Here is a 25709-nt window from a genome sequence, read left to right as displayed (position 1 = left end):
GCCGCCTGCAGACTTCCCCAGAGGACTTGCTCCCTCCTGCTCTGTCTTCTTCCCATCCCCTCCATGCCCAGGGACTTCCCATTGGCTGCCCCGAGTGCTCAGGGGTGTGCCAAGCCTGACAGCTTCCTGTGCCCAGGTGAAGGCCTATCATATCCCACGACCGCTGCTGCTCAGAGATGGCACTTGGTGGGGACTCCTGGCAAGTGGAGGGGCTACAGGAAAGCCAGATCCACCTGCCTGAGTTGCTCGGCACAGCCTCAGTTCTGGAACATTCTAGGGTAATTGGCCCTTCAGTCCAGCCACACCCTGGCTAGAAGCACAACTGGGTCAACTAACTGGGAGCTTGTCCTGGCTCAGCAAAGCTCACCTCCTGAGCAGGCTGGGCAGGTGGGCAGCGAAGACCTGGCTGGGCTCTGCCCTCGCGCCCCCGACACTTGGTGGCCCACGGCGCTCTCCTCTCATCCCCGGGCGGTGCCACACACACACAGCAGCGGCACAGCCCGTGGCCAGTCACACTGGTGCCCGCACAGGAGCCAGGGCAAGCGGCTTCCCAGAACTCACCTTCGCAGCTTCTCGCGGATCTCAGGGTTCTTGATCTCGTTCTTCAGGTCCTCAAAGGTGTGGGCGGCGGACAGGTTGCAGTAGACCCTGTAGTCATGGTAGGGCGGAATGCCGTGGTCCCGGCCCCGCTGGATGTTGATGGCAGCCAGGTCGAGGGCCACTGTGTGCGCCATGGAGAAGAGCCGCTCTGTGAGCTCCGTGTTCAGCAGCTGAGAGGGCACACGCATCTTCCCTGGCACCCCGAAGAGACCCCTGAGCAGTGGATCGATGCCTCCCTCGTTCACGATCCGGAAGGGTGAGAAGAAGGCTTTGTGGAGGGGGATGTGGCCCTGCGCGATGGGCTGCAAGTTCTCGTCCAGCCTCTGGAGCACAGGATTGACGAGCGTGTGGCCAAACCTGAAGGCTGCGGTGGCGAAGGCATTGAAGATACCCGCGTTGACGTTGGGGTCGTAGCCCCGGTACTCGCCCAGCATCTTCACGCCCACCTCCCCCAGGACTTTGGGCAGCCAGTGCTGGTAGGTGATGTGCTGGATCTCTGCCCCCACGATCTTGCGGGTCTCATGGTAGATGGTGTCCCCGTCCCAGTGCGGGTTCAGCTTCAGCAACTCTGTGGCGATGCGGTTGTGCTCACGGAACCACAGCGTGTGCATGCTGGTCAGGCCCAGCTGCTCGTTGGCCCGGTGGTCCCCAGCCAGGAAGCAGGGGATAGGGCTCTCATTCTCATCCCTCATGCACTCGGTGGGGGGTCCGGTGGCGAAGGGCAGCAGGGGCTTCCCGGAGCGCTGCACGATGCCCTGCCGCAGCAGGCCGCGGTGGCTGGCCAGGTCCCGGATGCTGCGGGCCTCGTGGTCTGAGCTGCCGTACACGTTGGACGCGTCGAGGTAGGAGGTGAGCTGGTTGATCTGCTCCCGTGGGTACACGGAGTTCATGAGCAGGGACGTCAGGCCGCTGCCGCACACGGGGCTGGAGCGCACAAAGAACATGCAGCGGGCACCGCTGCGCACGCGGGGGTCGTTGGGTGGGATCATGACGGAGAAGCAGGGGGGGTCGTTGGTGCACACGGAGCTGCAGTGCTGGCCGTCGGAGAAGCGGGCCTGGCTCAGGGCCACCACCGTGGAGTCCAGGTCGTGGTCCAGGAACTGGCCCCACTGCATCAGCATGTGCGTGAACTGCTCGTCTGCCGTGACGGCCTCCGTGCCGATCAGCGTGGTGGACACCAGCCGGGGCATGGGCAGCACGTGCCCGTTGTAGAGCCGCTGGGGGCTGACGCCGCGGGGCGTGTTGAAGCCGTTCTCGTACACGGCCGTCAGCAGGCGCTCGAAGGCCGTGAGCGAGGCGCCCCACATGGGGTGCTGCAGGTTGTTGCAGGTGCCGTCGTGGGTCCGGTACTTCTGGTGGAAGCACATGTCGGAGCAGTTGTTCACTCGCCGGTGGGCGGTGCAGCCTGACAAGTTGGCGATGAGGCTCAGGTACTGCGGGGACACCAGGTCATTGTAGTGGTAACCTGCAACACAGGCAGTGCTTACCTCCTGAGGGTGCGTGGGCCTCTCTGGCTTTGGGGTAGAACTCCGCCCAATGCCCCTGCTGTTCCTGGTCATGAAGCCCTCACGGGCCTTGGGCCTCCATGCCAGCTCCACTGTGGTGACACTGACAGAGTGAGGCCACCTGCACCTTCCCATTTCCTCTCTTCTCCCATGTGGCCCAGCTTGCAGCTACTTGGGGAGAACAGGCCAGAAATACACCCCATGGCCACGGAACACCACTGCCTCCTGCTCACTGGCAGGGCCATTCCCCAGGCCCATCACTGCACAACCAAAGTCCCATCAGCTGCCACCAAACACCCCTAGGACACGTCCTCCTCACCACTGCTCTAGCACGGTCCAGAGGCAGATCCTCACGCTGCTTGCCTCAATTCCGAGAGCCTCCTCTTGGCAAGCCCTGGCATAGATGGCCCTCCATCTGGTCTAGGCGCTGGCTCCAGAGGGTCACTGGGCCACTCAGAGACCTTCAGCCCACCTCCCAGCTGCACGAGTCCAGACTTGCCCACCAGGCAAGTGACCAGGTGACGGCTCTTCCTAAGCCAGGGCCCCAGTCTTCCCCTCAGACTTCTGCTCACTCAGAGCTCATGTTCCCAAACTGCCCAAACATTCACAAGGCCTTCCTCAACGCTCCTCTCCCTGGAGCGTGCCTGGGATCTGCCGGAAAGCTGGCACAAGACACGCACGTGCTCTCACAGATCACGCCGGCACAAGCATGCTGACACCCTCACGTGTGAGCACACTGAACCACACATGTGAACTTTACATGTGCATACAGGCACAAACATCCCTCCACACTCGCACCATTGTGTGAGCACATTCGTGTGCACATCTATATACACACAGGCACACTGGGATACACGTGCTCACAGGCCTGCTCACACACTTACACATGCACATAACCAAATACTGACACAGACACGCTCTTGTTCCCACGGGCACACATCCAGACACTGCGCAGAATACACACTCTTGCTCACATGCTCGCACACACATATTCTGACACACTGACACAGACATGCATTCTTTTTATTTTGAACCTTGGACTAAACCCAGTGGCACTTAACCATTGAGCCACATCCCCAGCCCTTTTTACTTTTAATATGTTTTTAGTTGTCAATGGACCTTTATTCTATTTATTTATTTTATGTGGGGCTGAGAACCAAACCCAGTGCCTCATGCCAGGCAAGCGCTCTGCCACTGAGCCACAACCCCAGCCCCAGCCCTTTTTGGTTTTTGAGTCAGGGTCTTGCTAAGTTGCTGAGGCTGGCCTTGAACTTGTGATCTTCCTGCATCAGCCTCCTGAGCTGCTGAGATGATAGTGTGGCCACTGGGTCTGAGAAGGCATGTACTCGTGCTTACACGTGGGCATGTGCACATATTCGGAGAGGGCACAGGATATACACTCTTGCTCACACACATGCAAGAGACACTGATATAGGCATGCACTCTTGCTTACACTGTGCACACATGCACATATCCAGACACATGGAGACAGGATCCACACACTTGCTGAGTACTGAGCCAAGACTCCACGTTTCCAGCTCTGCAGGCAGCGTACACACGGCCTTAGAGGAAACGAAACTGCTAGTGTCTGTAGGAAATGGCACCCAGAACACACAGCAGGTGGCGTGAAGGAACCTGGGGAGGCTTCCTAGGCCGGGGAGGGGAGGAGCTCTCAGAAACCCCGGGAGAGCAGAGCGGATGCGGCCTGGCTGCCTACCTCCCTGCCCCTCCGCCGTGCACACCTCCCGCAGAGAAGAACCAAGTCTGGCTGCCTTCACAGCTACAGCCGGGGAGCCTAGAAAACCCTCAGTCTTGAACCTCAGAAGCACCCAAAACCCAGAGAGCCAAGAAGGAAAGTCTTCCTTCCACACGTCTGTGCTGCGGCGTGGGCCTCGGGCCTGGCCTGGAGCAGGCTCACCTTTTCCCTGGCACTGGCCACGGGCAGACGTCCTGGCAGCCCCAGCAGACAGCCGTAGAGATCCCCGCTTGGCTTCTCCGGGCGGGGCTCCCTGCGCCCCCGCCCCATGCCAGGCACCACAGCATGGAGGACAATCCCATTTCTCTGCTAGAAAACCTGGGGGCTCGGAGCCCCTTCCTGGCAGGCAACAGCCTCCCCACCCCTTCTCCCTGCACCGTCCCTCTGCTCCGGCCACACTGACTTGCCCACGTCCTGCCTCGCAGCCTGGGCACCTGCGGTTCCCTCATCCCAGGAGGCCTCTCCTCTTTGGGGTCCCCAATCAAGTACCATCTTCACTCTGGAATGGGCCTGCCCCCCAGCAGGGCTGCCTGCCGCTGCCGCCCGGGCGGCTCCCCGGGGCTGGTCTCCTGGCTTAGCACCTGTGCTTATCAGGAGTGCTGGGCCTTCGGGGCTGAGGGTTTCCTTTCTTTCATGTTGCCACATCCCCAGGCCTGGAGATGGAGCATGTGCCCCAACCGGGGTGGGGGATGGACGGTGAGGACAGCTCCAGCTGCCACTCAGAGAAAAGGCCAGTGTGGTGGGGCTGTGGGGGTGCTGTGGATTTGTGCCTTCCCAGCCCTTTCCCTAACTAGCACGGAGACATACGAAACTGGCAGGGAGCTGAGCAAATCTGAACAGGGCAGATTTGCAGCTGGCATCCCCAGGGGCTGATCCTGCAGGGCCACAGGGGCGTTCCAGGCTAGGGGTAAGAAAGGCAGCCAGCAGCAAGCAGTGACGTCTGGCAACTCTCTCCTTGTGCTCCCTGAGAACGACATGCCATGAACAGAGGAGCCACACCTGAGCCTGGGGGAGGGCTGGGGTGCCCAAGAACACACGGCCTCTGCCGCACCCACCCCCAAGCTGTGCCCAGCAAGCAGAGGTGCCCAGAAACCCTGGTGGAAGGAGACATGCAGCCTGCAGTCCCACGTGGAACACCAGGCTGTTCCGTCTTCCCAGGCCTCCAGTAGGGAGGCTGGATGCCCCAAGGACAGAGAGGCAGCGGCTGCCGTCCACATGTCACCAGGCAGTGCCTAGAAGCTTCCGCTCTGGGACAGGACAGGATGAGGACCGCCTGTGGTCACCCAGCTCCAGAGAGAAATGCCGCAGACCTCACCCCACGCCTCTTTCCTCTCACACGTTCACGGGCAGCCATGTTAAGCCCTAAGTCACCTTTTGCCATGATCGTTTAAAAAGCCTAGGGAAAATGGCCTGGAAACGCAGAAACCCCAGGAAGCCGCTCTGACACAGCGTGGGACGGCTGCTCCCCGTCCCTCCTTCTGTGTGCAGGTGAGCAACAGGGCAGGACCGAGGTCTGCAGGGACTGTCGGCGCCACCAACAGGACAGAACTCACACTCTGGTCCTGCACCAGGGCAATGGTGGGCAGGGCAGAGGGCAGTTCACACTCGGCACCCACTCCAGCTGCCGCCTGGGCTGGCTTTTCAGATGCTGGGAATCTGCAAACACCCACACTGCACAGCACCCACGCGTGGACACAGCACCCACACATGGACCCGCGATTACCACATACTGCGCTCGAGCCTCCGCCCACGGGTCATCATGCTCACAGGGAGGACCTGGTACAGACAGCATGGACAGGCCTTTACAGCCTGGTCAGCAGGTTGTGCACACGACAGCCCCCCTGAGGCCCAAAGCAGAGCCCCAGCTCCGACACTGTGTGCCAGTCGCCAGCCTGGGGTGGAAGGTGCCGGAAGCCCTCAGGGCTCACGTGTGGTGTGGGGACGCTGGTCAGGGAGGGGACGTGGTACTGACTCGTTCCGTTCAGGTCGACCATCAGGCCATGCTGCACGTGCTCCTGGATGAGCTGCAGGGTCCGCTCGAATATCTCTCCTGCTCGGGCTTGTCCCACGGTGTAGGGGTCCCTCGGGTACCGGAACAGGGCCAGCAGGTCGTTGGGAGAACGAGGCCGGCTGACAGGAGTTGGGAGAGAGGTGCCATGAAACACGGTCTGGAGTCAAAACCCGCCAGAGTCCAAACGTGCTGGAGCTATTATGTATCTCTAGGGCTACTCTGGACAACAGGAGGCACCGTACCTGACTCATCCGAAGAGGAAGGCAAGAGAACAAGGACAGACAGACAAGAGCCAAGAGACACTAAAAACAAACCATTAATAAGGCATCAGAGAAGGGCACAGGGCATTCCAACCGAGGTGCAGAGAACAGCCGGCTCTGCCAGCACAGCAGGCGCGGGCTGCCTCCGAAGGGCTCGGCTAGGCCACCTCGTCCAGTGACACTGAGAGCCTCACGGAAGCCGTCTGGCTGCGCTTCAGCGTCCACCTTCTATTAGGAAAGGACACGTCCCTGTGTCTCCTAACACCCCAGTCAGAGCCGTGCTGTTAGTGACGGTGACACTCCAAGTTTCTCTGGGGACTAGACAGGGCAGAGCTCTGTGCGGGGCCGTGGGCTCTCCACCCGCACCCAGCCAGGGGACCCGAGGCCCGCCCCGCCCGGTACCTGTCAAACAAGTGCGTCCGCGTGGAGTTGATGGCCCTGTCCACAGTTGCAATCGCTTCCACAATGGAGGTGGCAACAAATGGGTCCCCGTTTCGGCTGATGTCGGGAACTGGGGAGCACAGAGTCACAGGTTGCCAGGAAGCCACCACGTGACTCACCAGACCCCACCCAGACGCCTAGTCACTGGGACGTCACCCCTTCCATCCCACCCAGAGCTCAAGCCCGGGGACGGCTGGCTCCACCAGAGGCTGCCCCCCCAGGACAGCGGCAGCTGAGGACTCCACATCCCAGGGCACGAGGGGCGTGACCCCAAGAGCCTCAGGAGGCACCTGGAGTCCCCAGGGGCCAGCTCTGGGGCCTGCGGCCAAGCCCAGCCCCTCGCCTCCTTGAAGGCTGGCCTCCACCGCCCACGCCTCAGCCACAGCCCTGCCATCAGCCACCTCCACGGGGTGCTTCCCTGCTCAGGCACCCAGCATGGCGCACAGCGCACAACCACACACCACACCACACCACCACACCACACCACACCACCACATCACACCACACAACACCCTACCACACTACCACACACCACACCATACCACGCCACCACACACCACTCCACACCACACACCACACACCACACCATACCATACCGCCACACACCACTCCACACCACAACACACCACACCACACACATACTACACCACCACACACCACCACACACCACACACCACTCCACAACACCACGCCACCACACACCACACAACACCCTACCACACTACCACACACCACACCACACCACCACACACCACACCACATGGCACACACAACAACAGTGTACACATACCACATAACACACACATACCACACCACATGGCACATGCAGCACAGTGTACACACCACACCACCACACACCGCACCACATGGCACATGCAGCACACAGCACACACACACAACACAGCACACACTACAACACATGGCACATGCAGCAGTGTACACATACCACACAGCACACACCACAGTGCACACATACAACACACCACAGACACCAGTGTACACACAGCTGTGTACAAATGCCACACACAGCACACCATATACAAACACCACACCACACACAGCACAGTGTACACACACTAACACAACACACCACACAGAGCACACCTTATACACACAATCCACAGCCACACAGCACACACACACCATATTCCACAAAGCACACTATACACACAGCACACTATACACACAGCACACTATACACACCACACACAGCACAACCACACACGCACTTAGTCCTCTACTCAGCTGCTGTGAGCGGAGCTGGCCAGGACCGGACCTGGTTCCCGCCAGGCTGCCTCAGTGGCGGGTGGCTGCAGCTGCGTCCCACTGGGGGCGGGCAGGCCCGAGGGCCAGGCCGCCCGACCCACGTCTCTCTGCAGACTTGCTCTTGGCTGGGAAGACCCACTGCAGAGACCCGGGGTCCTCCGCCAGCTGCCAGCGCACTCCTCCGGCCCCGACCCCTCCTCCTCCTCCTCCTCCTCCTCCTCCTCCTCCTCGGGCGCAGCGCCTGCCCTCATCTCTGCGGGAGCACGGCCTCCTCGAGCAGGCTTGGGTCTCTGGTGCCAGCTTTTCCCTGGTCACTCGGGTGTCTTTTCACCAGTTGTCCTCCCTGCCTTACTGGCTGCTGGCTCACCCCGAGGTGTAGGGCCAGTCCCAGGTGACCTCACCGTCCCAGGACCTAACTTCTCCTTCATCTCTCCCTGGGGCTCCAGAGCCGTCCATCCAAAGGGCCTGCTGCAGGCCATGGCTCACCGTCCAAATGACCCCTGACCCTCCTCTTCCCAAACTGGCCTCCTTTACTGAAAATGGCACCAAAGGGCTCTGGCTGGCCCTGCGGTGGCTCTGGGCAGCATCCCAGGACCTGGCCGCGCATCTCCATGCTACCAGCACCTGTGAGGTGAGGCTGTCATGGGACTCGGGACCATACTCCTGCGCCGGTGGACAAGCCTTGCCCACGGCGCAGTGGCCCCTGAGAGGAGGACGCTCACAGCTCTATCCCATGGGCATGTCCCAATGGCTTCCCACATGCCCAGAGTGGAGGCCACACTGCAGCAGGGTGGGCAATGAGGCCCAGGGACTGGCCCTGCTCAGAGCCTCCCATGTCCCAGCCTCCATTCACGGTGACTGGCACCTGCTGCTGCTGCCCTCGCAACTGGGCAAAACTGACCCCCTCATCCACCCCGAGCAGAGCAGCGCAGGCAAGTGAGCAGCTGTGCTCACATCTCAGAAGCCCGTGAGTCTGGGATTCAAGTGGCTCAGGAGAACCCGCCTGGCCCAGCCTCGTCCGGGGCACACCCTGAACAGGCCACACCCACCCCTGTCTGCAGCTGATATCTTCAAGCTAAAAATTAAGTCATTTTAACTGTGTTCCAAGCTCTGTGTGGAGGGGACACCCTGTCCCCATCTGTTCTCAGGAAGACCAGCCACTACATGGACGCAGAAGGCAAAGCTGGGGCCTACCGGAGGCCAGGAGGTGGACTGTCAGGGCCCAAGACCTCAGGGGCGGGCGAGAGCCTCTTATCCAGGGGCCCTGAGCATTTTGAGCAGGCTGGCGGGCGGCAGGCGCATACCCAGAGGCAAGCCCTTGCAGCCCAGGGGCCCAGCAGCAGTGCAGGGTCAGGGGCTGTGGGAGGCAGGTCGGGTGAGAGGCCTGCAAAGCTGCCTGTGGAGCTGTGCCTGTAACCATGGGACTCACGAAATCCCTCGAGGAAGGGCTGTCAGGGACCAGGACACATGAGGGTGGGTGTGAGCAGGGCAGCAGCGCCTGCAGATGAGGTGGAATCCATATTCCAGGCCACTGACCAGATCAAGGGAGAGGACTGTCCAGGCACATGGTGAGGGAAGCACAGGACGTGCCCGCACACGTGCAGCTAACCCCAGAGACGCCCTGCACGAGCACAGGGCCCTCCACAGAGATGCCCCTGCCAATGGAGCTTGTGACCACCTTGCAGAGGGTCGAGACAACAGGGGTGCTACCAGAGGTGCTCGAAAAGAAGGCCCAGCCACACCCTGACAGCTGTCAGGGCTGTGGAGTAAGGACGGTCGTCCCCTGGATCATTCCCCGTGCCATTCACCTGGGGGACAGGGCTGGCCTGTGCACTGTGCTTCTGGCTGACAGAGCAGGACACACCCCAAGCTCCCGGGCACCCCGTACCGTTCACACTGAGCACCATGCCCACCGAGGCGTATCCAATCGTGTTCCGGGCCACACATTCATAGCGACCCACATCTGCGGTTCCAACGTCATTGATGGTCAAAAATCCTTCAGGGCTGATGTGAAACTTCCCACTTTCTGTTACCTGAACCCCATCCTGGAGCAAAACAATAAAAACAGTCTCAGCAACAAAGCTGAGAAACCAGGGGATTTTCCTGAGAGCGGGGAGGGGCGGCCGGGACTGCGGGACAGCGTCCCAGGCTGTGCGCAGAGGGGCCCAGGGGAACTCCCCAGGACTCTCACACACCTCTTGCAGGGGCAGAGCCTGGTACCAGAGAGGCTTCACCACAAGCGCAGGGACACTCGGGTAACTCCCCTGGGCTACAAGCTACGGTGGCAGGGCCCGGATAGAGGGGCACCTGGGACTGTCCCTGAGTGAAGGGTGTTTGGAACCCAGGACAACTTGGAGACAGAAAAGACAAGTCACACGTCAGGTCCAGGTGTGCGTGGAGAAGGCCACAGGCTGAAGGAGCTGGAGGGGGCCAGGACATCATTGGCCTGAGAACTGTGCCCTAAGGGGAGCCTGGCATGACCACCTGTCGCCCAGGGAGCACTTCCTGTCCACACTGAGTTCAATTAGCATTTTTGTATTGGATTGAGTAGTGACAGCAAATTAAAAATCAATTGATCAATCAAATAATGAGCACTGTCTCTATTGTCCATGAGGCTGCAGACCTACAGAGGGGGCTGGAGGGAGAGGGAGGACCTGCCACATGCACCTGCTCCTACTAGGAAGGGTATCCCTGAGAAGCCTGCGACACAAGCCTTTTTCTGCTGCAGGAAGTCTGTAGAAGGGTGGCAGCCTGCACCCTTCCGCCCACAGAGGAGCCAGGTGGGGTGGCTTCAGCCCCTACCTTGTTCCAGGTGATGGCCGGCTGTGGCTCGCCCTGGGAGCTGCATGGGAGCTGCACATTGGTGCCCACCTCCACCGTCAAGTCGCTGGGAACGCTGCTGAACACTGGGGTGACTAGAAGGAAGCACGGACGGCAGAAAGCTTTCAGAAGAGCGGAAACCCCACCTCAGTCACGCCAACCCAGAGGCTATGGGTGACACACCTCCCGGCCTCCCAGTGGCAACCAGGAAGAGCAAGGGGACCAGAGGGACAAGAGGTGGTCTGCCCCCACCCTCCATCTCGCGGCTTCTACCCTGGGCCCCAAGAGCAGCAGCACAGGTGGACAGCAACTTGGTCCTCTGCAATAGCCCCCAGGACTCCCCATGTCCAGGTGCCCAGAGTGCCCTGACCCACACCATGGGCAGGACAGACTGCTGGGCTGCACGTTCCACTGGGCCATCGGCTTAGAGAGCCTCTGCTCGCAGGCTGGAGAGCCATGCGAGAAGGGAGGGGCCACCAGCGGTGGGCTGGACGCCTCTCAGAACCCCACTGCCTGCACTCTCGCTGAGCAGGACAGGTCCTGACAAATCAGGGACTTGAAGGGCAGATCCATAAAGCCCAGAGCCCACCCAGAGGGTTGATAAGGGACGAGGCCCCCAGAGGCCCCCAGGATGCTCTCCTGGTCTTGATTTGATCTTCTCAGGGCAGCCAAGGGCCCTGAACATACCCTCTGCCCTCTGCCCCATCTCTGTGCATGGCAGGTGTAGCCTGAGAGGCCCGGTCCTCCTCAGCTCAGAGGCCTTTGTGCTGGAGACACTCCCTGACCTTTCCATGCTGGTCTACCAGGAGGGAGCGGGCAGCTGGGCCTCCTCTATCTAGAGGAGCAGGAAGTGAGACTTCCAGGAGGCCCGGGGAAGACAGGAGCCCAAGGGCAAAGGGGAGAGGAGACACTGTGCCTGGGGTCTGCAGAGCCAGACAGTCCTCAGCCCCACCAGGCAAGGGCAGCTGGGGGTCCTTCCCCAGAGTCCCCGGTGAACCAAAGGGAAGCAATGGGCTTCCCATCAGCAGGTCACTTAACCACGCTCAGTGCAAGCACGACTAAGACAGAGCGAAAGAGCCCGGGCGGGCTGCTACGGAAACACCCTGGGAACACGCTGGTGGGGAATCAAACACGAGGGGGAGGGGCGGTGGCAGCAGAGTGGGCTGCAGAGATCCCAATGCCGGGTCCAACCCCTCACCCCGCCCGCAGCGCCTACCTCGGGGCTGCACGGTCAGGTGCACCACCACCTTCTGGGAGCCGATGATGTTGACGGCCTGGCACTCATACTGGCCCTGGTCGTGCAGCGCCACCCCCGAGATCCTCAGTGTGCCTGAGGACAGCACCAGGTGCCGCCTGTCCACAGAGAGCTGGCTGCCTGCAAGGGGGAGCGTCAGTCACACGGCAGGGGCTGGGTGAGGCAGGAGGCGGGCCGCGGGGCATCAGGACTTTCTCTCTGGAAATGGCAGCCTTGCAGGAGCTGGGCTTCACCTGGGCCAGGAGGAGGCTGGTCCCAGCTGGGGGTGAGCAAGTCACCCTCCACCCAGCTGACGCCCTCAAGTGCCCAGGTGGGAGGCCACGCACACTGTGGGATCAGCTCAGGGAGGGATCAAACACAGTCCTGCACCTGGCCACTCCCAGCAAAGGGGCTAAGAAGAACCCACAATGGGGGAGAATAGGGGGTCAGGACTGCGTGGTGACTCTCAGGGGCTGGAGGGATTGACCCTAATTGTGTCTGAGAAGAGAGAACAGGAAAGGAGCTGGGGGCTGGAGCATTCAGAAGCCCGGGCTCCCCCAAGCAGGGGCCTGGCACATTCCTTTGTGGAGAAGCCTCTCCAGATCCCACAGGGTAGCTGCCTGAGGACAGGAATGTGTCTGTCCTTCAGTAGCCCTGAACTGGGTCCCTTGGTGGGACAAGTGGACATGGTAGCCCTCTGTTCAAGCCAGGGTGGCTGGGACGGTGTCTGGAAGGACGCCCCTGGGCTGAGGACAGATGGCTGGCAGTCTGGGGCAGATGTTTCCCCAGCAGCCTGGGTGCCTGCACGCCCCCAGCCCCATCCTGCTGGGCTGTGCCTCTCCCAAATGTGGCTGGGGGGACCCAAGAGTCACACTGTTGGCAGCCAGACACCAAGTGGACAGAGGGCAGCCGGCACTCTGGGTGTCAGAGTAAGCATGAGGCCGTGTGCTTTGGCATGTGCCATGAGGGACCCAGAGAGCTGCATCCCTCATGCTATGAGATGGGAGGCTTCTGATTAAAGGCAAGATGTATAGATCCAGGAGGCAAGCGCCCCAAGTCCCTTTAGCAAGGACAAAGCCTCGTGGCCTTCTGGCCACCTGTGCTGTGGACCCATGGGCACCTTGCCCTCTCTCAGCACCTGTCCCGTGGGGCATGGCCTCTGCTCGCCCTGTCTGGGAGATGCCAGGTTTGCAAGAGCTGGTTTCTCATGTCCTGAAGCTGTGGGCCCCGCAGGCCCGGGCTGGTGTTTTACCTCCCTTGGTCCAAGCGATGACTGGCTGCGGGTTGCCTGTCGCCTCACACTGGAAATCAACCGTTTGACCCTCAATGACCACTCTGTCCTCAGGAGTCACAGTGAACTGCGGAAGAGCTTCAGAAGGAAGAACATTTAAATGGGCAATGAAGGAGTGCACCGGACAAAAACGCTGCACCAGGAAGTGCCCAGGGCTGCAACAGGACACACCGTGGTGCACTGTCCACCTGCAGGTGTGCAAGGGGGAGGCACTGGAGGAAGACCCAGGCAGCAAAGCAGAAGGAACCCAGAAAGAGGGGTGTGTCCTCAGCACCACAGAGAGGTCTGCACTACAGCTCTGTGCACCAGCAGAGGCAGCTACAATGTGTCCAGAGAGGGAGGACAGGGTAGCTCAGCCTTGAGACAGACCAGCAAAAAGACACTGGTTCCTTCATCTGAATTAGTGTTTGCAAATGTTAAAACCCCACCTGGTGCAGTTGGGTGCAGTGGGAAGTTGTCACCGCTGCTGATGACAGCAAGCGACGGGCAGAGTGGAAGCCCATCTCACAGAAGGGACAAAGCTCAAGGAAGGAGCAGCCCACAACAATGGCCTTGGGCACAGGGAAGCAGAGTCTCGGCTTGTCGGGGGCAGGACCCAGCTGGAGGAAGAGGCGTGGGCAAGGGAACGAGTCGTCCACCGTCTGTTCCTGGGCATTGTTCAGGGCTTCCTGATGGACACCCCACTTGGCATCTCATCTAAAAGTTCTCCCTCAGTTTAGGGTCAACTAAGTGGCTTGGAAATGCACTGCGATGACCTTAAAGCTGCCTACTCCCCAGGGTCCTGCGCTCAGATGCTGACCTCAGGGCAGGACTGAAAGCTGCCTGAAAGGTACAGGACTGATGGCCACCAGAGGACACAGGCATTCATGTCCCCCAGTGCTCAGGGCTGTCCACACCACAGCCCACAGGCAAAGCCCCATGCTGAAGAAAACCAGCAATCAATGGTCATGGCAATCAGTCGAGTGGGTGAGTGAGTGTTGTCGGCAAAAACAAAGACAGGGCTGTGGTTGTGGCTCAGCGGCAGAGCGCTCACTTAGCACATGCGAGGCCCTGGGTTCAATCCTCAGCACCACATAAAAATAAATAAATAAAATGAAGGTATTGTGTTCAACTACAGCTAAAAAATAAATATTAAGAAAAAGTATGTTGACACCCAATTCAAGTCAAATTGTGGTATATGTGTATTAAGAATTGAAATGCAAAAAAACTCCAAAAGGCATAAATTGGCATGAACATACTTTATATACAGAGATATGAAAAATTGTGCCCTATATGTGTAATAAGAATTGTGATGTTTTCCACTGCTGTCATGTAGTTAAAAATTTTTTTAAAAATCTAAAAATAAATAAATAAAAGCTTAAAATTAAAAAAAAAAATAACAAAGGGAGCCAGGGGACAAAGGCCGGGGCTTTTGGTGGAGCCACAGCAGGCGCAGGCAGCTTCCAGAGGGGCTGTGGGGACAGCGCTGAGGAGGCGGTCAGGCTGCAGAGCCAGTGGCCCTGACACGCACACGGTGCTCACCCTGGACGATGATGAAGGCGGTGGCATGGATGCTGTCGATGCCGTTGGAGGCAAAGCAGGTGTACTCCCCGCTGTCTCCGGGGGCCACATTCTGTATGTACAGGCCACCAGAGGGTGTGATGTTCACCCGGGGGTCGGCGGGCAGGGCTGTGCGGTCCCCTCGGGTCCAGGAGATCCGCGGTGGGGGGTGGCCCGTGGCGCTGCACTCCAGCGTAACGCTCTCTCCCACCAGCACCTCCGTGTTCTGCGGCTGGATCACAAAAGCCGGTCGCGCTGTCACAAACAGAAAACCTCAGTTAATTTCTTCCAGTTTCACTGTTTGTTTGTTTTTTTCTTGATAGTTTCGGTTGAGGCTGTTCATCCATTCCAGTGATCTCAATCACATGGAACAGAATTTATGAGCTTACTTTCTTGCGATCGTTCTTTTTATCAAGAAATGTGCAGATAACGAGGATCCAGGGCATAGGTGGGAAGCGCACCTCTGCCCATAGCAGCTGCAGTGCCAGGTGAGCACCTGCCCATCTCCTGGGTAGACTCCCGGCCCCCTGGAGCTCACTCCAGCTGGCTCTACATGCACGGTGCCCATCCTGCTAAGCCAGTAGCTCCTACTGGCACAAAATATAGTCTCTAAATTATATTCAGACCTTATAAAATGTCAATTTCATCACAAAAAGAAAAATGAAACTACATTGAGATAATATTTTTCAAATCTAAATCTATAAAAAATAAATGAATTCTACACATTTACTATGTGTTCTATGGGTGTGAATGGAAATAGAGCCCTCGCACACTGGTGGGCAGGGTAGGGACAGAACTGAGAGCCCACCTGGACAAATACAGCCATTCATGCCCAAACCCAAACTGTAAACTGTACGTACTCTTCCACGAAGAAATTAGCCCAGTAGGAATTTAACCCATAGAAACTTTCTAAAGCATGTAACAGGACATACATGTGTACAGATCTTTTGTCTGTGTTTCTTTGGGCCAACAACCTTTAGCCACATATCTGAGATCCAAAAATCTCCAAAGTCAATTATTTTTTCACTGTTTGTTTGTTTGCAAAACTTGGCTGTCCACAGAAGGCCGCTTCCAGTCTTTGTTTACTCCACTTCCTGTGAACATTCAGTGTCCTGTAGGACACTAGTAATGGTTTCCAAGGGTGCTGTCCAAGACTCGACATTGGTAAACGGATTTGCTCTGTGTTACAGCAAGGAAGAGAGAACTCAGAGAGATATGTTTCACAGACTGAAAAGCACACAGAAAACCAGGAGCACATGATTAAGACGGGTGATGACATTTTGGAGAAAAAGGTAGAAAGAGTAGCTTCAGCCTTCAGTAGTTCATGACACAGTAATTTTCAGAATCCTGCAAGACCACGACTGCCTTTGCATTTGCCTTGGAGTGTCCTAGCATGTCCCTGGATTTGAGCTGACCACAGGCCGGAGGCCCCCTCATTAATCACCTAGGACCCAGTGCTTTGGGAGTCTCGAGCAACAACCCTGTGTCCACTGTGAGATTAATGCTTCCTACTTTACGGGGCTGGGGTGCAAGGAAAGGAGAAGCAGATGGTCAGGATGGCTCCTGTGCAATGCCCTCCACGTACCTGGAGACCCAAAGTACCTGAGGGTCACCTCCTGTGTCTTCACTTCTCCAGCTACATTTTTCGCCATGCACTGGTAGATGCCCTGGTCTGTCTCCTGCGTATTCTGGATCATCAGGGTCCCATCGTCCAGCAGGTTTAGGCGGGAGTCTGTCTTCATGCTCAGCTCATTACTGCAAACACAGAGATCTGATGCTCTCGAATGCTTGTGCACAGGCTGTGCCCCGCCCATCCCAGACACAGGCAGCCCCAGCACAGGGTCCCAGCAGCCCAGAGTGCAGGCAGCAGGGAGAGGTGCGGGAGGGCAAGACCTGACTGCAGGACGCCCGTTCCTTAGCTGCACTTCTGAGAAAGCACCTCTCAGTGCACACAGGTGTGCGCACTACCCCACGTTCAACCCACCTCACCCTTCCAAAGTGGTTGTCATTCCTAGTGGGAAGAAGCAGCAAGATGGGGGAAATTCAGAAGAAAATTTTCCTTTGTTTTTGGCAAATTAAATAAAAAGAAATCACCAAATGCGAGAGATACACCTATCTGTAGTCCCAAGACCAATGGGGGTGGGAGCACCCCGTGGCCCAGCACCTGGGAGGCAGAGGCGGGGGACTGACCCCATCACAAACAAGAACCAAAACCCCAGAAGCTGCTGCTCGGTCCCTTTTGGGGATTCGGTGGGCCCTTGTGCCTGCCCTGTTCCAGGGGCAAGGACCACTGCTACACCCAGGCTGTGGGGCCCAGGCCTCAGTCCTCACTGTGATCTCCTGCCACCCTGCACAGCAAGAAAGGCCAGCATGCATCAGCTCCTTGTCCAGCCCGGCCACCTTTAGCATCTGACCACTGTGTGAATCTGCCTGAGGCCTCTCTGTTTGGATGCACATGAAGAGGGGGCAGGGCAGGCTGCCGTCCCTTAGATGGCACGAGAACAGGCTGTTGCATTCAGCTGCAGAAAGCAGCAGATCTAGAGAGAAGTCTGTGCCACCAGGTCATCAGGATGGAGCAACCACTTCAAAAGTTCAAGCAACGCAGGCCTCAGCCTGGCCAACCTCTGCCTCGGCTCCCTAAGACACCGGCAAAGTGGGGACTGTGCCCCATCACGAGGGCAGAAGGAACTGAAAGCACTTCCCAGGCATCTGGGAAACGCACAGGCGAGCTCCCAAGAGGGAGGCTGGCTCCCGCGGCACAACCGCCTCTACCCACCTGCTCACCATCTGCTGTGCCCGCCAGAGAACACCCAGAGAAACCCATCCCTGCCCAGGCTTTCACCTCGTCACCTGGGCCCAGGAGTGGCATGTACTGACGTGGCCCAGTCCCTTCCTAGACACTAGGTGAGCCACTGGCGGCAGGTAGACAGCAGAGGAGGCCCCCAGGGGAGGCTGCCCAGGGGAGGCAGGAGGGCACAGGTCACACCTCACAAGGTCGGCTCCCGCTTTGACACATTTGGAGCTGCTGCGATCGTATCTTTCAGCATTGAGTTTTTTCATTTATAAAATATCACTATGAAGGTTCTGGACCAAATTTATACTTCTCTACCACTGAAATATAACAATGTCCTATTCTGGACTGTAAGTCTCATCATTGACCCCAGCCACCCGAGGCAACGAGGTTTCTGAGGAGTTGGACAGCGTCTCACACTTAGCCCAGGGCTGATGTGACCCTTCAGATAGGAGGACCAGAGCTCTGGACTTGGCACAAACCTCCAACAACTTCCCCTATTCTGCGCCGCCTTTCGACCAGGCCCTGACAGGTATCCGGTGTCACCTGGCCACTCTCACCTTCGCCTGTCAATACGGCTTCACCCGAGATGGAGAATGTGCTCTGAGATCTGGCCCTGGCTGGAAGAAGGGCCACTGGGTGTTTTCTGAGCTGCCTGGCCCTGATGTGGCTCTGATCTGAGATAGCTCCGGGCTCCTTCCAGCCTGGACGTGGCCAGCAAGCTCATGGGGAGTCTGACCAATGGTAAGACGAGGCGCAAGGGCGCCCCTTGGTCCCCTGGCTTGCGCACCTGGGGATGCTCAGGACTTCCTCCTAAGGATTCCTTTTTCAAAACAGATGCTTAAAAGTGTTTCACGTCAACATGGACAAGGGACTTGCCCCCAGGTGCCCTCCAGTCACCTGGCCAGATGCCCCCAGTCCTTTGCCCACACACAACCCAATCCCTACCTCATTGCGGTCCTTTCTTCCCTTTCCTTACCTTCCCTCTCCCCTCCGCACAACATCCAGACCCAGCTGGGGACTAGGTGCTCCCCACACTCGGGCCCACCTCGGTCTGGCCTGCATGTAAGGGTCAGCTTCCAGGACCTCCCTTGGTTGTCCTGGAGCCATCCCCAGCTTATCAGCCCCTGGAAATGCTTTCGGAAGGAGAGGGAGTGCCCTGGGTCAAGAGGGCTGAACCCCAGTACCTGAGGAGCACAGCCCTCCTCCCACACTGGTGTTGCTGGAGACACTGCCCCAGGACACCCCTCAGGTCTGGCCGCCAAGCCCAGGTCCAAAGCCTGCTAACGCAATGGTCAGACACCAGGAGGCCCTGCCAGAGGAAGAGGGTGGCCAGAGACCAACCAGCAGGACACGGCCCGGTTCCGGCCAGGCAGGGAGTGATGAGGGCCAGGTCTGTGGCTGGCCTCGGAGTGAGCCCAGGAAGGAGGCACCACTTCACCCGGGCGCTGCGTCTCCCTTACGCCTTCCCCAGCTGGCAGAGGAAGATCAGGTGGTGTCTGGCAGGGTGGTGACCGTTGAGCCCCTGGACACAGCACGAGACTCAGAAGCACTGTGCTCCCAGCGTGAAGAGCGTTTCACCAACTCCCAACTCACTTGTTTCGAAGCCAGATGATCTCAGGCTTGGGGTTGCCTTCCGCCCGACAGGTGAAGTACACAGTGTTCCCGGGCACCACGTCCGCGTCCTGCGGCTCTGACGTGATCCGAGGCCTCTCTGTGCCCGACAAAGAGGGAAAACCTTCTCAGTCTAAACCACAGAGTGGACAAATAAGAATGCAGGTGGAATCCCTACCATCAAGAGAAAATTCCCAAACGCGCAGCATGACCACAAACACTCCCTGCAGAGACAGCTCTGCCCGGAAGCTTCACAGCACCCTCCAGCTCCCAGGTGCCAGGCTGAGGATGTCAGAGGGCTGGCTTGGGGGTGGCCAGGAAAGCATCAGGGATGACCTTCACGTGGTGCGCAAACGCCCTTTAGCTAGGGGCACGCCTGCGAGAGGGTGCTGCACGGACTCTGCTCCAGTAAACACGAGAGCAGCAGCTGCGGCTCCTTGGCTGGTGGCCCCGAGAGGATGGGCAGGGAGGGGCCTGCTGCGGCAGCTGTCCTACCCCACCCTGAGGAGGGCCGTCCCTCCCACCGCTTGGGAATGGCCAGGAGCCGCCCTCACGTCCCTGAGGCCAGAGGCTCCTAGCTCCATATCCATCAGCACCCAGCTGTCCAGGCACCGTGTCCCAGCAGCCGTCCCTCGTGGGCTTGAGCTGTGCATGCAGCTGCCAGCTCCACAGGCTCCTGTGAGGAACTGGGCTTGAGGAAGGGGCAGGCATGTATCCCCCTGCCTGGCCAGCCGTCAACTAACCCAGCCTTGAGGTTTCCTGCAAGCTGAGGGCACCACACAGGGAAGAGCAAGCATGTGCTGAGTGTGTGCACTGCACGGCCCTCAGGCCTAGAGGCACAGACTCCTGTGCAGCAGCCCAGGAACTCGACCCCACGGCAGCCCCAGGCAGCCCAGGCCAGGAACACCACTCCTCTGCCTGCTGTCCACGTGTCTGCCTCCTCATGGTCCTCACTGCTGCAGCCGTGGGCTGGCCTCCAGCACCCTCCCCTGATGTAGTTCTTTCTAGAGCATAAACCTCGGACCTCATTTTCTAAATCCCCCTTGGCTCTCCACTGCTATTTAAAAACCCGTTACTATTTGTTTCATTGCTCAGGCTGCACAGCTCTGTAAATATCCTAAAACCCACTAAGCTGCACATGTCAACAAGGTGGCGTGTCCCCTGTGTGCACAACACCTCAACAGAGCGGCTACAATTGCAATTAGCTGCTGGCAGGCAGGCCACAGAGCCGTGGTGAGGCTCTCCCCAGTGCACCCTCAGCTCTGACACCCTGTGGAGGCTCCCAGCTGGCTCCCCAGAGCCTTCGAAATGGGATGGCTGGCAGGAAGGTGTGGGGAACCTCTGGGTTGAAGGCAGCAGCAGGACAGGCAGAGGACACCAAGTCACAACTCAGGAGCCAGGCAGAGCTCTGCCGGTCCAGGAGATGCCAGGCCTTGTGCCCCCCCCGCCCCCAGGTGAGTTCTGCCCCTGGGGTAGCTGCAGCCACGGGAGGGGTAGTGGCAGGGAGTTTGCTTATTTCTGCGAAGAAACCTGCAAAGGGGCTCAGCTGCTTCTTCAAGACTCGGCAGGGCAGAGCCTCATGAAGCAGAGGCCTCGCCCACCTGGACCTGAGGCTTGGCAGACTGCGTGACGGTGGCTGCAGGCACAGGCTGACCAGCAGGTGCTGACCTGCTGGGTGATGCAGCCTGGTTGGGCGCAGAACCCACTCACCACAGTTCAGCTCCTCTGGGGTGATGGTCGCCACCGATCTTCCCTGGATGCGTCTGGGATATTCGCAGGTGGCCGCCGCCTGTGCGTTCCCAGACTGCGCATAAGCCTTCAGCAGATCTGCCAGCCACAGTATCTCACAGTCACAGTGAAGTGCGTTGGAGTCCAGTCGCCTGTGGGAAGAAGGGGCAGCCGGTGAGAACTAGAAGCCGTGGGACTCCTAGGCTCGGGGTCCTGACCCACAGCCTGCCAGGCAGTCCATTCTGCCTACAACGGGAGGAACCCCAAGCCCTCCCGTCCTGCCGGGTACACACATCCACCCAAGAAGACCCCCAAGGCCCTGAAGAGGGACAGGACTGCAGCTTTAAATTCCAAAGAAAGGGACACGGGGGGTGGACAGGTCAGGAGTCCCTGGAGACTAGGCAGAGCTGTTCCACAGGTCAGTGACGTAAGCCATGCAGCTGTCCTTCCCCGAGCCTCCCGCCCCAGGCACCAGGGCGTTCCCTCCCTGGGGAGTGAGGCAGGGGCACCTCCTGCCTGGGCCCAGGCTGTCCCAGGAAGTGTCTGGTGGAAGCACCACGAGGCCTGCCCATGGTCTCAACAGGTGAACCAGCAGGACTTCCGTGGGCACTGTCCCCACCTGGGAGAAGGCCTGAGATGGGAGCAGGATCACGCCCAGGGCTGCTGTGAGGGTCTGCACTGGGCATCATCGCAAGCCCTCACTCGGGGCCTGGTGCCTGCAGGGAAGACCACACCCCACCTGCCTTCTCCAGGACGTGGGCTCAGATGTGCGCCAGCCCCACTCCCGCACTCTCTGGCCAGCCTCTGCAGACAGGCTGCACCTTCGGGGTACCTGGTTCTCAGGTGAGAAGGCTGCCAGGTGGGCCCAGCACCCGCACTAGGCGGGGCTGAGCCCCGCCCGGGCGCCAACTCCCCAGTGCGCTCTGAGCTGCAGCACTAGGAGGGCAGGGGATGAGGGACGGAAGGCCGCAGGGCCCTGTGGAGACGGCTTCCTACTCACAATCTTTTCATGGACTCCAAGTGATTGAATGTCCCAGGAACCAAGTGTGTGATCCTGTTGTTATGTAAAAATCTGTTGAAAGAGAATGTGACAAACCCATTTTTAGGAAAACTTCTTAGAGATGTAGAAAAGAGTACAAGCAAATATACAAACTTTTAAGAATTCTTATTGATCCCACATTTACTTAATAGACATGGATTCCAGGATGCTTTGGAGTTCAGAAAAACAACCGGATCTTTTTCCTGTTTCATCACCATGCCCAACAGAGAGAGATTCAGATCCCACCTTGGAAGCGTTAGGCCAGGAAGGCAGACCCACAGGGGCAGTGAGCAGGGCGAGCCCAGGGAGGACAGTGGAGGGTTAGAGAGAGCCCAAGAGGCCTTGCCCGGGGCCCAGGACCCCCTGCACTGAGGCAGAGGACACAGTCCAGCCTGCCTGGGAGACACCCCGAGGACCTTTAAAGGAAGAACAAAAGTCAACTCACAGCCTCTCCAGCTTGGGTAAGTGCTGAAAGGAGGCTGGGTCCAGAGTCTCTATTTGGTTAAAGTGCAGGTATCTGGAGTTCAGAAAAAGAAACAGTGTGATCAATTTAATGACTTTCAGACCTAGATTCTCTGTCAAAAACCTTTTTCTAAGTCATTTCACGTTTGTAAGTCAATAGATAACTCTGGATTTCCTGGGATCAATCAGGAGGCGTAAGCTCGGCTGAAGTCACGCAGATGCCGAGCGGTGGAAGCGGGTTTGGCTGCTGGCTGGGCCTCCCTGAGCCCACAGATGGACAAGCACAGACACGCAGTCTTGAGACACAGGAACCCCCTCTCCAACCTCCATGCATGGCAGGTCCCTGGATGCTGTGTCAGCACACTGAGATGGCACCAGAGGCCACAGGGGAAATGGCACCACGCCGAGTCCGAGGCCCCTTTCCTCCAGGGTCCCCCCAGAGCAAAGTACCTTCGTCCACACGTCTCCCCATTTAGGACATCTCCCTGCTTTCCGCAATTTGTGGATTTCTGGTGCAATTAATTGATTCTGCTGCATACCAGTTTCTCACTTTGGAAGTCAAATTGGTGGGATTTTTTTCTTCAAGTGAAACACCGTTGTGCTTCTCACACACCTCACGATGCTTCTAAGGTAGATCTCTGCCTGCACTGGCATGGAGACAGCCCCCAATCCCCACCCTCGGGGGCTAGAGGTCAAAATGAGCGGCAGGACCAATGCCCTGCCCTTCCACAAATCCCAACCAAAGCCGGCCCACCCCAGGTGACCACTTTCCAACATCTCTGTCACCTCAACTTCTGCCCTGGTAGCTCCCCAGGTATAGCTGCTCAGGTCTCTGAAGGCCACCCAGGCTGGCCACTCCTGTGCAGGAGCTCAGTACTCCGTGGCCTCCTTGCCTCTCCTAGGGTAGGTCTGTGCCCACTGTCCTCCACACAAGACAAGGAAGGAGTGCCACAGGAAGAGGAAGGCCAGTGGATGTCACGGGATGGCATTTGCCCAAGTGGTCCCCAAGGAGATAGGACCAAACAAAAATCCTCAGTCCCCGTCATAGGGCGCTGCATCTGTACTGGGCAGCAGGGGTCCAGAGCATGGACCTGGGTGGGCCTGGGCTCCTGTGCCCAGCACGGACACCAGAGGAAGGGCTCTGCTAACTCCAGCGGGGGAGTCCTGAGCTACACAGGGGAGAGGGCCCACAGGATAAAGAGAGGGGCCATGCCAGGCCCTGCAGAGTCCTCTCACCCTGACCCACAGGGTAGGCTCTCCAGTAGAGGGCAGGAGGACCCTGATGCCCTGCTTTAGAAGGCACCAACAGAAGGCTGCCATCAGGAGTTGGAACCCTGTATGGCTGGGGTTCTGGACAGCCATGGGCGCCTTCACCCCTCCCTGGACAGCCAAGGAAACAGGACAGGAAGTGACTCCCCATGTGCATGGAGGACACCCTGAGCTCAGACCCAAGCTCCTGACTCTGGCAGGCTTTTGATCCATACCAACAGCTTCCCAAAGAACAGCTCAGAGACTCTCAAAGACCTTGTGGCCTCCCAGCCGTGCTCCGGGCTCGTGCTTCCCAGCTCCCAGTGGCTGGTGTGAATGCACATCTTCTAAGGTTGGGGCTGGAGTGGGCTCAGGGCACAGGGGTGGGGTTCCCAATCACAGAGTGCTGGCCCTCGCAGCCTCAGTCTGCATACCCGGTGGAGAGGCTGTGAGCCCAGCCGCTGTGGACAGGCAGGTCACCCTAATGCTGCCAGAGGCAGCTGCCTCTGGTCCTCCTGGATGCACTGAGACCAGCGTGGAGTGAAGCCCAAGTTCCTGCAGCAGGAACAGCTCCTCCCTTGCCTTGCTTCCCCCGCCCTGGGCCCCTCCTTCCTCAAAGCTCACAGGCGCCCCACCCCCTGAGGCTGCCTCGCACCCCAGCACCCGCAGGCTTCCACAGCTGCCCCAACTACCATTACATCCCCACGGCATGAATACCTCGCTGCACACAGGGCTTGTTCCTTTGCAAAGGCCCTGGGTGCTTTCTCCACCTCCCCATGTGAGCACAGACTGCACGCACCTTACACAGGACTTCTGCACCCACATACTGGTGCCCCCTGTGTTAAGCCCAGGAGACCTGCTCTCACTTGAAGGAGGCTCTTGTTCAGACGCATGGACTCAGGTGCCCTGAGTGTGCTCCTGCAGCTCCAGGCTCCGGGGCGGCCTCCAGCTCTGCCTGCTGTGCCCAGTCACCCCGTGACAGGTGAAGGCAGACCCAGGGCTGGAGCAGAAGACCTCCCACTGCAGGGCAAGCCGCTGCCCTCCATCCCTGAGGGGCGTTAACTGCAGTAACTGCAGTCCCTGGAGGACTGGCAGGTTCACTTGACAGAAAGACATTGCTGGTTTTACCAGAACTTTCTACTCAGAAATCAACATGCTGACTTTATAACAAAGTACAACTTCACATGTAGCCAAAGAAACAGCATTAAGTCACAGGCAACTCCACTAACTAATCCAGCAAGGAGAGGAAAGTTTGTCTTCTTCCAAATCATGGCATCATGGCTGAAGAAGCTAACCCCACATGCACAGTCACAAAGAGGAAATAATGCAGCCAGGAGCAGAGGTGCCCAGCTGCAATCCTGCCACTCAGGAGGCTGAGGCAAGAGGATGCAAGTGTGAGGCCAGTCTCTGAGTGAGGCTCTGTCATAAAGAGGACTGGCCCCGCAGCTCAGGGGAAAGTGCCCGGTCTCCAAAAGGGAAATAATGTGCAGTGGGAACCACCAGGCCCCACGAGGCCCAGGACAATACCACTGGCTCTTGTATGCACATCTGTCTCTCCCTTGAAACATGAGCAGTTTTCACCATGAAACAGGGAATCAATCCCTCTTATTGTTCTGGGAACCATGAGTGTCCACTCTGGGTCTGGGGCACAGAAGCAGCCCAGCAAACCTCTGCTCTTGGGTGGGTGAGGGGTGGACCGGGTGGGAGGTGGCACAGACGGGGAATGGCCCGTCAGGCCCTCACAGCAACATGCACGGCCTCCGACACCTCGTGGAGCTAACATGCATCATGCAACCAGCTCCACAGCTCCTCCCGTGGGGGCAAAGAGGCAGGTGTCATCCAGGACACTGAAGCACAGAGGAGAGGGCACTTACAGTTGCTCTAGAGAGGCAAGTCCCGTAAACGCTTGCCTGTCAATTGACTGGATCTCATTCTTGTACAAATAGCTGAAACAAGAAACATGGAGGAGTGTTAGCACAGGTGAGGGCACTCTGCAGATGGGTAAGAGAAACAGGGGCACGTGAAGCCGGGCCTACAGTCCCGACTGCTTTGGAAGACAACACAGCAGGACACAACAGGCTCCGCCCTGCGAAGGGTCCTTTCT

At 58.5% G+C, this 25709-nt stretch overlaps 1 protein-coding gene across 1 annotated transcript in view; it reads right to left on the bottom strand.

Annotated features, from left to right (window-relative positions):
• The window catches only part of Pxdn (peroxidasin), a 73570-nt gene that overhangs the window by 10693 nt on the left and 37168 nt on the right, over positions 1 to 25709 (bottom strand). Inside the window, 14 exon segments of the mRNA XM_015480019.2 lie at positions 562 to 2065; positions 5834 to 5991; positions 6535 to 6643; positions 9728 to 9884; positions 10642 to 10754; positions 11876 to 12034; positions 13146 to 13262; positions 14706 to 14978; positions 16309 to 16478; positions 19111 to 19228; positions 20839 to 21008; positions 21857 to 21928; positions 22341 to 22412; positions 25480 to 25551. Of these exon segments, the coding sequence (XP_015335505.1) occupies positions 562 to 2065; positions 5834 to 5991; positions 6535 to 6643; positions 9728 to 9884; positions 10642 to 10754; positions 11876 to 12034; positions 13146 to 13262; positions 14706 to 14978; positions 16309 to 16478; positions 19111 to 19228; positions 20839 to 21008; positions 21857 to 21928; positions 22341 to 22412; positions 25480 to 25551 (3264 nt within the window).

The sequence above is a fragment of the Marmota marmota genome, unplaced genomic scaffold, assembly GCF_001458135.2.
Source record: "Marmota marmota marmota unplaced genomic scaffold, marMar, whole genome shotgun sequence".
In the NCBI taxonomy this organism is placed as follows: domain Eukaryota; kingdom Metazoa; phylum Chordata; class Mammalia; order Rodentia; family Sciuridae; genus Marmota; species Marmota marmota.
Note: the sequence above shows the minus strand (reverse complement) of the source record. Positions and strands in the feature narration are given on the sequence as shown.